The 15,225-nt window shown below is 40.1% G+C and overlaps 1 protein-coding gene across 7 annotated transcripts in view; it reads right to left on the bottom strand.

The window, feature by feature from the left end:
- Positions 1–11,210: 11,210 nt before the first annotated feature.
- Positions 11,211–15,225, bottom strand: part of dnc (phosphodiesterase dunce) — a 188,445-nt gene continuing 184,430 nt past the window's right edge. For all 7 annotated transcript variants that reach the window (XM_090410771.1, XM_090410774.1, XM_090410773.1 and 4 more), the window contains 2 exons: positions 13,319–13,501; positions 11,211–13,070 (listed from right to left, as the gene is read on the bottom strand). In XM_090410771.1, coding sequence (XP_090266897.1) covers positions 12,780–13,070; positions 13,319–13,501 — 474 coding nt within the window. In that variant the 3' untranslated portion in view covers positions 11,211–12,779. The remainder of the gene's footprint in view (positions 13,071–13,318; positions 13,502–15,225) is intronic.

Genomic DNA, 15,225 nt, shown 5'->3' with positions numbered 1-15,225 from the left:
AAAAGCCATGCGCGAACGTTAATTGTTGGCGCGATTATTGTTGCAAAAAAATCATCCGTTTGTTGCGAAAGTCGATGAATATTATAGAATGAAAACAGCTTTTTTAACACAATGCTTACAATAAGAAGTGTTTCATTTATAGCACAAAAAAGATGAATTTCGTGCACCTTCCTTCCTCAGTGTGAAAAGGAATCCTGAGTTGCATTCCATTTCTAATGAGACTTACCTGAGATGCATTGAATAATGGAGATGACGTTGCTCGAATCGTTGCTCTGATGAGGGTGACAGACCTTCGAAAGAGGCAACTGAAAGTAACGGGTCTGCCGAAAGCACGATTGTTTATATACGCCACCCTTTTTTGTGCCACGGCTTCCTTGTAATTTTGAGTCCAGGGTATAAAGAAGTGACAGAATTCTGTCAACACAAATAATGCAGGTACTTTTTCCTCCCTTCCGTATCGAGAGAACTCCGTCTACTGGCGGAAGTTAGTCAGTAGAGTCGGAAGTTGACAATAGAGTCGCGGCAGGCTGAGTGTCCTTACGGAAATCACTGGTGTAGAAATTCGAACTACCGTAACCCTACTTTTGAATAGAATGTTGTTTCGTGACTCGTATTCGATCAAGGGATTCAGCGAGACACGTGCTGGCAAACTCGAAACGTTAATTACTACTATTCATAAATAGACTACAGCACATTGAGAAACAGCGCAAAACGCGCAGTTTCTCTCCTCAAATATTCACCAAATTTGGAATACAGTTACTCCTTAGGATATTTATGCATTTTCCAGAACAACAGCCTAGTTGAAATATTCAGGGGGATGGAAAACCATGCCCTCCATCTGGTATAGCTTAGTTCGGCTGGTTGCGACCAAATTTGGAATTCAGCGGTTTTGCTAAAGTTTCTTTTGCAGGTGCGTCGCTGCCTCATTCAGCCCACTGCGATTAGTCATTTGTTGGTTAATTCACTCAAACGTGATATTTCGTTCCTCGTTTAGAAATTACTGGAGGTGGGGTGGGAGTAGGATGCGCTATTGTTTTAAGCCAGTCGCCTAGTACTGGACAAAAGATGTTTTCAGTGGTTTTTTTTTTTTTGGTCTTTTATGAAGTCAAAAGAGCACACTGAAGAATAACAAGAAGAATCGATCAGTTTGGAGACCTAAAAAATTGGTGCTGTGATGCGGTAATTGTAATTGTTCTTCGGAAGCTATTTTCATAATGTATAGGCTTTTTTTACACTTTTCTAATCTGTGTACTGCACGAAGTGAAAACTCTCTCACATTCATACAATTTTCCGAAAAGAAAAGAATTTAGTGCTTTCCTGAACCTTTGTAAAACAAAATAATGACGTCTGCTAACAATCGACGTCTACGTCATCTGGAAACCTCTCATCTGATTGGTGATCGAATGTGTGAATCACTCCGCGAGAAAGGAGAAGGATTTTATTTTATAAAATCCACTTCTGAACAAATATCACACGCTCAAGTTTCTTGTCTTTATTTTATTTATTTATTTGCGAGTCATTTTTACCACCTTCTATCGTTTTCCGTTGATTAATGTTGAGAGTTAACACCATTTTTCTGTCAATAATAAAACAAATCGTTGCATTGTTGAAGATGAATGTGCCATTTTGTTTCCATGACAACAATAGGGTTGGATTATTAATTGTTACAGAATGGATGACATTGCACAATCTACACAGCGAATATTTAAAAAGTAACTTTTTTTTTTTTAATTCTAAAATGAAGCATTTACAGAAACGCTCAAGAATTGCCAACAAATTTACTTGTCAGTGAAATCAATGAAAATTCCGATGTGAAAGACTGTCTTGGGAATACTGGAGCATCGCAACATCCTTGTAAAGTAAATAAGGGCACTCAGTGGTACCAAACGAAAAGAGTCAAAGTGGAGATCGTCATCAAAGTCAAATGCTAACAATTTTTCTTCCATTCTTAAGAACCTCATCTTTAACTAAAGATTGTGCCATTAGACTTCTCACTGGGTGTCGTCGGTGTGTTCGTAGTATATACACGTGCTCTTGATAATATTTGTCGTAAAAATCGAGCGAAATCGTCGGGATTCGTATATTTTGACAAATATATTTTTCAATAATGAGATTGAGAGGAGTTGTGGGACAACATACAGAAATGTATGATAACATTTTGGCACTGATTGCCAAACACGATTGTCTTTTAAATAATATTCTGCATCGGAAATTGTACGGCGAATATGAACACACTGATGGTGTTTATAAGTTTCAAAAGTATTTCATGTTGCACGATTATTAAAGGATGATTTTGCAGTGATGATGATGATAGTATTAAGCGATGTAATAAGCGATGTAATCCTACTGACTTTAAAGCTAGTCAGCTTTTTTTTTTTTTTGAAGAAAGTAGGATTAACGTACACAACCTACCAATAACTGAGCCTCCGTAGCTCAGTGGATACTACAGACGAAAGACCTGCGTTCGATTTCCGTCCATGACGTGAGGAACTTTATCTGGTCTATTTCGACTAAAGGTGAGTTAGCCGGTCTCATACGGAGGTTTCCTTCCCCTAAAACAAGCAAATCGGCCCCATGAACATACGCATCTACAGACATAGGACACACCGGAAGGCATAGGGATAACCACCTTATCCTCGAGTTACGGTAGCGATGTCCAAGAATACTTGGAAAGATCGTGTGAGGGCTAAAGTGCCTGCTAGGGCCACTAATAGGGGAAAAAATATTATCTCCCCATAATTGTCCGCACACCTCTGTTATTTCAAGTTAACATTCCAGGTTTGTTAACGGCATAAAAATCGGTGTGCAGATCGTAGGAAGCAATATTTCATCGTAGCAGGTGAATACACGCCGTATAGCAACATGACGTGAACTCAGTGACTAGCTAAAGGTGTCAGCGTGGGCTGTCACATTGGTGACATGTCCATACGTGCCATTGTCGCTCAACTGGAGCATCCAAAATCATCGGTTGGCGATGTGATCAACGAATAGACATGTTCTGGCATCACTAGTGCAGGAAAACACCCAGGGCGGTCGTCGATGACTGACAGGGACGGGAGAGAATGTTAAATCGAAGATGGTTCGGCACAGACCATCCTTGACGAGTTCCAGAGCGCCAGTAACACCATGGAGAGTACAAGTCGTGTACGAAAAGCACTCCATTGACTGGGTTTCCACGGAAGAGCATTAGTAAACAAGCCGACACATCGCAACAACGCGGCTCGTCTTGCCTGGTGTAAAGAGCGTGAGCTGGACAATTGACGCACTCCAAAGCGATGAATCAACGCTCGTCTGTTTCCAGTCTGGTGGGAGGGGGTAGAGACAGCCTCATGAACGCTTGTTACCAGTGTTAACAAGCTTGTTGGAGGTTTGGTGTAAAGTAAAGTTTAGTGGTGGAGTAATGGTGTGGTGTGCATTCAGCTGGTTTGAAATGGGGCCACTGGTCGTTGTCCGCGGTTCCATGAAGGCAGCTGAGTACTACCTTGATATTCTGGATAATCAAGTGCTGCCTACACTGTGGAGTTTTTATGGAACGGACCCGTGTTACTGTCAAGACGACAATACCCCATGCCACAAAGCTCCATCTCTTATGGAATGGTATGAAGAGATGGGTGTTAAACGACTGCCCTGGTCTGCACAGAGTCGTGACCTCAACCCCCATCGAACACTTATGGTATGAACTAGAGCGGCGATTGAGGTCCTCGGTCTGTCACTGAACTCAGTGCTGCTTTGATGACGGAATGTAGACATTCCACCTGATGTCTGCTGCACATTGGTGGAATGTGTCCGGAAAATTATTGGTAAGTAACGTATACTATCGATGTTGCTTTTATGAATAGAAGTGTTGGCCTTTGTTTCTGTGGTGGCTCATGTTCTGGTTGATTAATTGCGCCGGTAGGACGCTCCATAATTAGTGTTCTTTAACACTAAAGCATTATCGTAGCGTGTTCAGTTCTTAGGTGTTGTAGATTCTGTGGCTAAGTTAAGCAGTATACACTGCTTGCAAAAAAGTTAACGGACACCATAGTGTGAGGAACAAACAGCCATGGCGCCGACATTAAGATGTAAGCAGTCCTTTCGCTGCAGCATCCTACGGGGCATATTTTCCGCAAGCGTTCGATAGCAATCCATGAGAATTTTAGACCATCCTTGCTCGCATGTAATGAGATCCTGGACTGCTGTTGGGACAGACGTCTTTTGACTTCACCCACCGTTCCAGGTCATCCCACAGATGCTCAATAGGGTTGAGATCACGGCTCTGTGGAGGCCAATCAAATAAGGTGATGTTCACGTCCACAAACATGTAGACATGAACATCACCACGCAGTTCTAGTCGTAGTATTATGATGCAGATACCTCTCGCACCGGAGAGGTCCGAGGCCAAACCAGGAAAAACAGGACCATGCCATCACAACTCCGAATTTCATACTTTGGGTTACGAACTCTGGTGAGAGACGTTCGCAGTGAATCCACCGCACCAGTCCTTCTGTTTGGTAGAGGGTGTAGGGATTCGTCTCTTCATAACAGCTTTCCAAGCTTCCACGTCCCATTCAGTCGTGCTGCTTGCACCACTGAAGACGATGCGGCATGTCAGTTCGGGTAATGCGGGGCTTGCTTATTACGGTCCTTCCACGGAAACCCATGTTGTGAGCCTCGGTTCTGAATGTTTTTGTGCAGATTCGTGTTCCACTCGATGCCCGGAATTCCGCACTCAACGTGTCGGCCAACGGTTGGTGGTTTGTATATATTATTCTTCGTAGTATCCTACGGTGACGTTCGGTGAGTCGTCCCCGGCGGTTGACTCCCTACACTTCCTTCCACCTCAATGTGGTATCACCGATTGTTGACCTGGATGGCCCATTTCAACAATTTGCCGAACAGATAGCTCTGCGACTTTACCTCCTCTCACAACGCGTCTTTCGAACTCTGTCAGTTCCCTTCTAGCAGCCATTTTATTCGGACGCAGTTGCACTCACTTGGGAGCATCCCATTCTTCCAATTTATACAAACTCGTGACTCTTCGCGATGCACCTTGTCCATAGAGGTGTCCTTTGACTTCTTTTCAAGGAGTGTATTTGTGTAAGTGAGCATCGATGCTCTCAAGTTGTACCATCTGACTGTGAAGCGGGTTGTGATTTGTGTCTGTTTATTGAAATAATTTCTTAATAACATCACGCCATTTCTCAGGTATTTTATACTCATGTCAATCATGCTAATTCCTTGACGTATTGGTTTCTTTAAGTTAAGTGGTATTATATTTGAGAAAATTTTGCTACGACGATGAGGAACTTGGTATGTGAGCAGTTCCTTTAAGTCGGCAGTCTATATAAAGGTCGAAGTTTTGAGGGAGGGTTGCGAGTGTGATTTAGGGGGCAATGACAACTGTTAATGCAGTGGTGAGCAAAGTACCAGGGGCGGATATTATAATAATTTATTATCATTATTAACTGTGTTGAATCTGAAATATTCGACATGTCCACCATAAGAAGTGTGATCTACGAGTCAAGAACCAGAATTGCGGATGGACAACTTCATCTTCCCTTTACTCCGAGTGACACCCTTTAATTATAAGGCGATCAGTCATGGTGTCTTGTTGGTAACGTCTGTATGACCAACACTAATTTATTCAGAGTGAATCGTTTATAGCAAATTGATGGTTCGCATTTGTAATTGAGTGATAACACAAGAACTGCTCACGTCATAAATTGTTGATTATTTCATGTAAAAAATTGTCTAGGATGTATCGGTATTTTATTGATGTACATATTTAATTTAGTAGTTTTTTTTTTTAAATGTTCAGTAAAAAATGGTTGCATGATAAACGTAATTACTTTTGTGCTTTCTGATCCTTCTAATTGTATGCACACTCTTTATTGTTCTGGGCTAAAAATTCCATTTTTATTAGTACTATGTGGAGAATGCATTTTCTAGATGCAGAAGAGTATTGCAAACGTGTTGGAGAATGGTTCTGTACAGAGCCAAACCTTGGGAAGAAAATCAAATCAGTGTAGCAAAGACCACCCGAATGTCTTGGATAATTCAATGTCTTGAATGCCTGTTGTCACTTTATACGTAAGTCGCTTAAAATACGCAGCTGAAGTTCAAGCCCACACAGCCACGAAATTAAAACCAAAATATGCTTGCAACCTTCGCCCAAGGATTAGAGTTTGAGTAACTTTTTATTTTTCAGAAGAATCGAAAGGATTTTTCTTTGATGGAAACAGTGTCCGGATTAGGGATCGCAGCAGTTGTACGCAATTCTTTTTTTCCTCCTTGGCTGTCCTTTTCAATCATTTGATAGTCTTGGGCAGGCCTGCTATGTGCGATTGGTAAGTGAGAATATTGGCTGTCCCCATTTTCCAAAAGTTAGTTACGGCTGAAAGGCCTGCCTACATCCTTGGAAGAATAAAAGGCATTAGTACAAACATAATTTTATGAGATCAAGTTTTGTATTTCGTAGTTTCAGTGTATACTGTTCAATTTAAATGTTCTTCCATTGAGGGACACCAAGAAGTGCATTCATCTTAGGTTCAACTGGAATTTGGTGCTAGCTTCACATCAGCGCAAGTTTGCCTCATCACGTGTGCGTTCCCTTGTCTACTTACCCTGAGGGAGAACACGAAGCAAAGGAACGCCGGGATGAATTTCTTGACTTCCGGAATTCTTTTCACATCCGGAATCTCAAGAATCGATCGCCCCTCACACACACACATACCAGAGAAAGTTGCCACCTGGCTTACGAGAGGGTGCACGCTCTGATTTAAGAAGGTTCCGGGGTCACTGTTTTAATTAGTGCCTCATGAAACAAGCAGTCCCCGAGATCTTGACCTTGCAAGCGAGGAATGTCGTTAAGCGATTAAGGCGGGATGGGGAGGACCCGCCAAGAGCAAAGTGGAGAGTCTCAGTAGACTTGCCTTAAAATTTGAAATTGTAGCCTAACTGGATATTTAAATTAATTTTGTTCCTCTCAAATCAGCGACAGAAATTCAAATATGAAACATGCTTAATATGTATGAAAACAAGACGCCACCTACCGAGTGTTCATAAAACAATCTAATATCGAAGTGCGCGTTATTGTTCAGATGGTTGTTTGCATCTGGATGATCGACGGTCCTCTTCAGATTGTAACCGGGGAAGGGGTTGTTCCGTATTTTTCTTGAAGACTTACCATTTTAACGTCAGTACAGTCGTAGTTAGTGCACGCCCACATTCCAAAGTGAGGTTTGTTTGAATTTGGTAAAAATTCATTGGTTTTCTCGATGACGTGTCGTTTCAACTACGAAATAGATAACGAGGTGTGGTCAGTCTACTACGACGTTGCGCTTTTGTGCACCGTGCGTAGGGCTATGGCATCGCGAATACATGCCCGTGATAATATTGTTCTAAAGTTCTGTGGCATATTTGAATAATTTTCATCGGCCAGTGTGAAACTCTTAACCCGCTTATTGAAAGCCAGAAGTGGGTGGGAAAAGTCGACTTTGCTTTGTCGCTAAAGTACAGTTTCCGAATTTTCAAACCCTTATCCCGGCGCCGGTACAAATGTACCACGAATTACCAAACTTTTGTATTAGTGAAATTAAAAAAAAAAAATTGGTGGTAAAGATTTTTAATTTTGGCATAAGTAAGATGATATAATAGATCAATTTATTTTACAGCCAAATATATATTTAAAAAACTTTAAAAAGTTTCGAAAATTTATCAGTAAGTCTATTGGATAGGGTCCACCAATGGCCAAAGCTTGTTTTATTGGTTCCTGAATACAAACTGATATCTTTCGTGTTTTCAAAGATTTCCCCATCTTGTCTTCTGTTAACGTGCTAGAATTAAAACTGTTACAGCTAAGCACCATGGTGTTCTCACATAAACCTAATATATGCCGTAATAGGACAGTTAATCCTGTCGATTAACATACGTGTACGATATCTGTCCACGTGTGTATTCTCTAGCCGGTTAGACAACTTTTAAGGGTTGGAGAACCTGAGTTTCTGGGGGGAAAAGTCCGCTTATCTCTGTATGAAATCAGCTAACTGACCTTGAATCAAAAAGCCGTTAAGAAGAGCCTTCGTTCTGCATGGCATTCGAAACCAGGTCTTGTTAACACACCAAAAGCATCGTGACATGAAATTTAGATAGTCGACCTATGGCGGCTGTCTCATGTTCTGCCTTCTTATGTTTAATTTCTCGAACATGTTTCATCTGTGGTATTCTTCGCATTCACTTCTGTTCTTCATAAATAGCACACGCATCAGGTAATATGTAAATTTTTCGAGTCAGTTTTGTGCATAACATTTTGTTGAAGAAAGCCATCATTTGATATTCAAATCACCGAAATGCTCAGCGAGTAAATAGGCTTCCTGCCTCAGCCGTATCATCTGAGCCAAAATCACTAAGCCTTTTTCATAGCAACATGAAGCAGGACTTCCAGCACAGCTTCGAAACGTCTCTTCGCATTTTTAGCAGCTTTTCGGGCCTGCGCGATCTTAGCTCATCTAGTTTAACTTTGTCTTGCACTCTTTTTACGCTAAGAGCGGTTCTTCCCTCTGCGAACGCTTATGATAATCGCAGGTAATTGCTCGTGACGCATCGTATCAGTGAGTCAGTAAATTGGAAGCTCCTCCTCGTGCTTCGCGCGCTAACAATCGCCTTTCAGTTGGTGACCTTCCTAGCAGGATGAGCCATCGTGTGGCGTCATGCGGATCACTTATGTAACTGCTCACGAGGCTCTCATCTGGAGCAAGCTCGCTTTGGTCACTTGAGAGATAATTGCGATAAAGCGGTTAATCGCGTGAATTTGTACGTTTTGTTTGTACTGACTAATACTGCGTCGAGAAAAGGATGCGGTGGAGCAACCGTTTTAAAACGCATGACAGTTGAACCCACGATAGATACAGAGCAGTAGTACTTGTGAACGAATCCAAATATGACAGAACTTTTTCAAACCACTTTACGATCCAATGAGCAGCGTGATCTCACAGCGGATGGTAAAAATCATCCATGACTTAGGCGGGAACTACTGGAGATATTGCAAATGGTTCATCCACTCTACGTGGCAAACAATCTTCATCTGACTAGTCCCAGTTCGCCTCTTCGTATTTTAGACCTTCGCATAAATTCCATTTGCGTGATTCAACTGACCTCGTAAATTGGTTGTAATTTTAGCGAACTTCGGTGCTGGTCTAAAGAGAAACTAACTCACCAATCATCTTTTCCCTCTGTCGTTTTTGAATATTCGATTCAGTTATTATTGCTCGACCTTACATTTCAATTAGAATTACAGCGCGTGTTGGCAGTGCATGCGTTTTGTTCATGATCGGTCTCGAGGGAGTAATAATGATCAGACTTTGAAAAAAAATTCTAAATATGTTGATTTTCGTTACATAAGCCGTGTCACTTTTCGTGATTTTATGTAAACACCACGCAAGGAAAGTTGTCGATCAATACAAGCATACACCGACAACGGTGGGTGGGGCCATGGACAATGGCGGCTCGTGGCTTGAAATCGTGTGGGGGGGGGGTGCAACTTTCGAAATATACATACACACTGTAAGTACAGTGTATACGTGTTTGGATAAAATATCAAAATTATGGTAAAATTTAAAAAAAAAATTAAACATGAAAAAGTATTGTTTATTATCGATAAAATTATAGTTTAGTATAATTCAAAATTATTTAAAAATTACTATAACAAATGTTATGTCTTTAATTGTGATGTCCAAATATTTAAAAAGACGGAGTAAACACGATAAGCACTACGAACACAAACTGCATATAAACAACAATGGAACTGCGCGACGGACAGTGCCGCATTACGCTAATAGCTTGCATCTCCTATGACGTGCATATGCTTGCACGCGTAGCAATACGACACTGTGGTAAACACAGTGCTGCTAGCGCCCTCCCAAGTGCTACAAGATGGATTTTTATTATTTTTTATACAAAATAAGAGAATTGTATAGGACTGTTGATGATAAAATTAAATATTACAAGCAAGTATAAATATATTTATTATAACGAGAAAAATTGGAGGTGCTGCAGTTCCGCAGTGCACGAGGCGTCCCTGGCCACGGATTAAATAACCCGTGCTCCAAGCGTCCCTGCCACAGTAGTGTTCTCAATCCATTAACTGGAGGGCGGAAATGCGATCCGCTCTGAAAACGAATGCTTGCGGTAGTTCTCCCACCCTTCCGGGAACTAGACGACCCACTCACCCATTCTTTCCTTACGCAGATACTTCAGTGGGTGAATCTATGAGTAAGTTCTTTTCTTGGGGATGTTTCTCAACTAATTTATTAAAGGACAATCCAGCTACTAAAGCGAGGACACTTCTTGAAACATAAGGGGCCCATTATTCGTCATCAAGAAAATAAATCTAAAAATAAATGATAACAGAAAATGCATCACATGACCACTAATTTCTGTAAAATTATTTTCGTTCCGTCTCTTATTGTGTTCAGCGGGTGCACTAGTTGGCGCCTTTCAGCTGTCAAACTAGCGCACGCGCCATGAACAACGCGTGCTTTCGTTTTTCTTTTAAAATGTCCACGCCACTGCAAAGTTCCATTGCGCTATTTGGATTGTTTCCAGTTCAATATGCGCTTACACAAATATTCTGAAATAGATGGTGGCGCCATCTCTTAGTATTATATGTAAACAGTAAAGTTGTACGATCTATTTTGATTAATGCTGGCTTATTTACAATTACATTTTTTTCAAGCAGCAAGGTATAAAATGATACACGATTTTACTGATTATTAAAAAAATAAATGTTTTAACTTATCAAAATTATTCTTAACTAAATGACGTCAAAAATTATACGCGCGCACAGGGTGGGGAACACCCTGTGTGCGCGTATAATTTTCTCGCTGCTGAAGGATGATGAATGGATAGATAAGCATCGGATGTTGCAAATAAGATTGTTTATAATGCATCATTGAAAATAAATTTGCTCTCCCTATATGCGAAGAGGGCAGTACCACACAAACGAAGTAAATGAAGTTCTAAATGTAAATATCAGATTTTGTTCGATCAAAGAAAAGAGAACGCATAAAAATGTACAAACATAGAGTAATTCGTCATTTTGTTTCTAAACATCAGATGGCATTGTTATTAATTCTAAAAGCACGATATGCAGCTTGTAATTTTCAGCTTATTGAATTGTAAGCATTTTATTCTGATGAAAAATGTACACGAAAGTAGAATCCAGACCCAAGTAACCACACTCAAGTTTTATTATCACTTACTATACAAATAAATACGCACAAATCATTCATTGTAAGCCTCAGTAATTCTCGGAGGTATAAGTTAACCGGCTCCATCTCCAATGTCGTTTTCGTTGTTATTTAAAAAAAGAGAACCAGTAACAAAATAGGCGAATGTCTCACGGATACGCAAAAACTAAACACACAGCAAGACATCGTACAATCCCAAAAACAATATCAAAAAATATTACATTTGTCAGCATTAATATTGCTTTTGTAGGAAAAAGCTAGGTGCACACCGATAATTCCAATACAAACAAAGTGGCGCACTCTGGCGGAACGATTTTTTTTTTATTATTATTACCGGTTTTTTTTTATAATTAAAATAGTTTACTCTGAGCAAAAAATGGCTTGAAATTCGAGCTAAATTTACGTGCTCCCCCGCAATTAATTCAAATCGATTATTTATCGGTGTAATACCTTGAACTCCATGCAGGGGTGGAGGACAGAGGAAGATGGACGAGGCTGCTTTAGTAGTGGGAGCTACAGACAAAGGCAAAAAGAGTAGGAAGATACGTCGTACGCTTTGATTGAAAAAGGAGCAAGCTCTCACTTGAAGTAGACACCACTGTCGGTACAGCAGAGCAGCCAGCAAACACCCACAATAAAGAATCGGGCCTCATCGTGAGGGGAAGCGGAATGGTGCGAAAATCTAAGGCTAAAAGCTGTCACACTGTTTGTCCAGGCAACCGTCACGAATCTGTAAAAAGCGTATTGGAACACCCATATTTACAATCACAATAATCCCGAACAGACATTCTCACACACACGTATATATACATGCACTAGAATAACAGAAATTACACAAGAACAGTTTTTTTTTTTTTTTAAGCGCAAGTTCAGAAACCTAATGTGTTCTAACAAAAATATTAACATTATTGTACACAATATCCTATACAAATGTTTCTGCACCTAGCCGTAATTCAAACTATTAACAAAAGAAAAGAGAGAAAAAAAAAAGACCTCCCTGCCGAACTAATTCAAAATCTGTACTTGTTCTCTATCCAAAAACATAACAGAATGACTCATTGATTTTTTTTTTTTTTTTTTTTTTTTGATTCATGGACACGTGTGCGATATGTACAGAACTACGTGTTTTGCGTCATCATTTGTGCTTCTAGATATGCTGTAATGTTACCCTTTGGCCTCGAGTTGCAAGATATTATTATAATATCTACCAACAATTCTTTGCGTAATAGTACGACAAGAGTTTAAATAAGAACAAAAGTGACATCTAGTGAGAGATTTCTGTATGAATGACCAACAGCACCATGGAAGTTACTGTACACTATTGTAGAGCCTAACTTCGACTATTTATACACTGTGGGTGTGTGCTCGTTCCACGAATACAGCTTTCCGTACGCCATATCTTCAGGTGGATTCACGTCTCCAGTCCAGGTGCACTGTCCATCAACCTCCTGCCAAGTGGCGGGATTTCTAAATGACCAGAATAAAGCCCAATTATGGGGTTTTTTTGATACCCGTTCAGAACACACTTCCGCTGTTGACGAAGTAAGCGCGTTAGCTCTCCATGCTGGCGGAGAAGTCTTCGTCGTCTGGCTCTTCCAAAGTGATTTGAAACTTTATTTTTTCGGCCGCTGCTGCCAAGTTCGTCGACGAGCCGTCTTCATCGTAGTTCTCTCCGTTATCCAACACGCCTTCTTGATTACCGCCGTTAGGACTGAGAGGAATCATGTTCTGGTACCAATCTCGGTTCTCCTCCAACGTGTCCAGAATCATCTGCGCATCGGGGTGGACGAGATCGGCCCACGTTTCCCACAGTGGATGAACAATGTAGTCGATGAAACCAACCTGAAAAAAGACGAATTAAACGCATGAACACAAATTAAAATCAACACTCAATAAACAATGATAACTTTTAGAAATAATGATACGAGAAGTAGCACGTGGTGCGTTTTTAACTGTCCATTGGATTGCATTAAATTAAATCGAGAACTCGTGTGAATAATCAGAACAAATGTCAATAAATATTCATCTAATTATGCACATTCAGTTGTTTTTTAAAACTAGAAATTAATTTTTGATTTACGATCACCCACCTGTGATTTCTCGATGGTCGCCGTATGCCTGTCGCACATGGGACTGATGTCCAACCCAAGTTCCCTTTCCTTGTCTCCCTGCTGGAAGAATTCTTCCATGATGAGATCAACCCAGTGTCGGTACGTGTCCAGAGGTTTGGTGGGATTACTCAGATCGGCACAGTGAACCATGTTCTGCAAAACCTGAAATTCCAAGGAAGATATGAAATCGTTATTGATGTAAAAGTGAAAATCTTTATCTTCCTTTCTTCTTTTATTAGGTTTTATAAATATATTAATTTAATCTTTAGAATGTTTTTCAGTGTCATTTACATTAAACCCCAAGAATTCAAATTATTAACTGCTTCTATTAAACTATTTTGTTTCTCACTGGCCTTCTTTAAACACCTTCCGTGTTATCAGAAGATATTTTCATTTCATATTTAGGAACAACTTTGCAAGTGTATAGAGAAAGAGCTCGACTATAGTTGTATCTTCATTAGAAATATTTTGATCATCTGCATGCGGTGACGTATTCAGTTGGTATTTTGATTCTACATGTTTGCAATTCGTGTAGCATTTACACTTTCCCATTCTTTAAGTATTTAAATCGATATATATTAAAATGGACACGTGCGTCCCTGCCGTACAACTCTATTTTTATCCATTCTGTAGTCACGTCATTGGTTTTTACCGCTACAGTATTATTTTCAAAGTTTTTCCGTTTTAAGGCGAAGATTGAAGCAGTTAGCAACTGATAGCAAAGTAGTTTTTTTTTTTTTTGAAGTCAAGAGCTGTCAGCATCTGTAAGAGGTCTGATTTTTATAGGCAGTCTCATTTTGTTAAATATCTCTAACTGAACGGTTTAAATTAATGGAAATCAAAATATAATTTCAAATCATTATTAAAGAAATTCGTTCGTTACATAGCTTATGCATGAGGGTGACATTGCACACGTCTAGTTTAGGAATGTAAGTAAAAACGAAACACTACTTTTATTATTCAACGAAGGATTCAATCGTACGCAGTTTGGCAAAGGATAACAAGTTACAGGCCGACAGTTAGTTGCTAAGGTGGCAATGAGTATGAACTGTAAAAGTTACCTCATTCTTAGGACTCATCGAAACAAGCATATCCACAGAATTGTGTTCGAAGCAGTTATGTGCATTTCACAAGAAAACTGAGGATAAAACTAAGCCCTAAATCGGCTAACTCAGTGCTGGAGATTTAAAAAAAATGTGGAGAGCTTACAGGAAGATTAAAATAGACTGTCAATATAGGCAAAAGATGATGGGTATCAGTTTAATGTAGAGTTATGCACTTTGGGATAAATAGATTACAAATAGATTGATGGCAGTATAATCCAGGAAGTAGATGAAGCTAAAGATTTAGGGCTGGTGGTGGAAGAAGACAGAGGGTTAAAGTTTAAAGGACACATATTGATAAGGTGGCCCATAAGATTACTTGGTTATTGAAGAACACATTAAGAAGTAGAGATAAGGAAGTTGTTATTCCTCTCTGTTAAGGCCTTGATACGCCCACATCTGGATTACTGTGCTCAAGTCTGACCTCTCCCTCTGGGTTTCTTGGAGATGCGAGAGCAGTGGAGATGATTCAGATGGTGAGTTGTTTAAAGGGTTTTATAGGATTGATTCAGGGGAAATGTTTCAGCACTTGGCTAGAGGGACCAGAACAAGGGTTCATTCCTGGAAGTTGAATAAAAGTGTGGTTAGTAGGAGTGTGAGGACTAGATTTTTAGCTTGGAGAGTGGAATGGGTTGCCAGAGTCAGTTGTGAGTACTTTGTCGGTTAATGGGTTCAGGGAGAAGTATAATAGACTGGGTCTCCCGCGATGAGTTTTCGGACTCCATGGAAGTGCCCGTATAATATAATAATAATAACGCTAATGACGGGTATGGACCATATTGG

This window comes from Typopeltis vanoorti, chromosome 20 (assembly GCF_054136105.1).
Source record: "Typopeltis vanoorti isolate ZY-2024b chromosome 20, IOZ_Tvanoo_1.0, whole genome shotgun sequence".
NCBI lineage: Eukaryota > Metazoa > Arthropoda > Arachnida > Uropygi > Thelyphonidae > Typopeltis > Typopeltis vanoorti.
The sequence above is the reverse complement of the archived record's forward strand: the minus strand, read 5'-3'. Positions and strand labels throughout refer to the sequence as shown.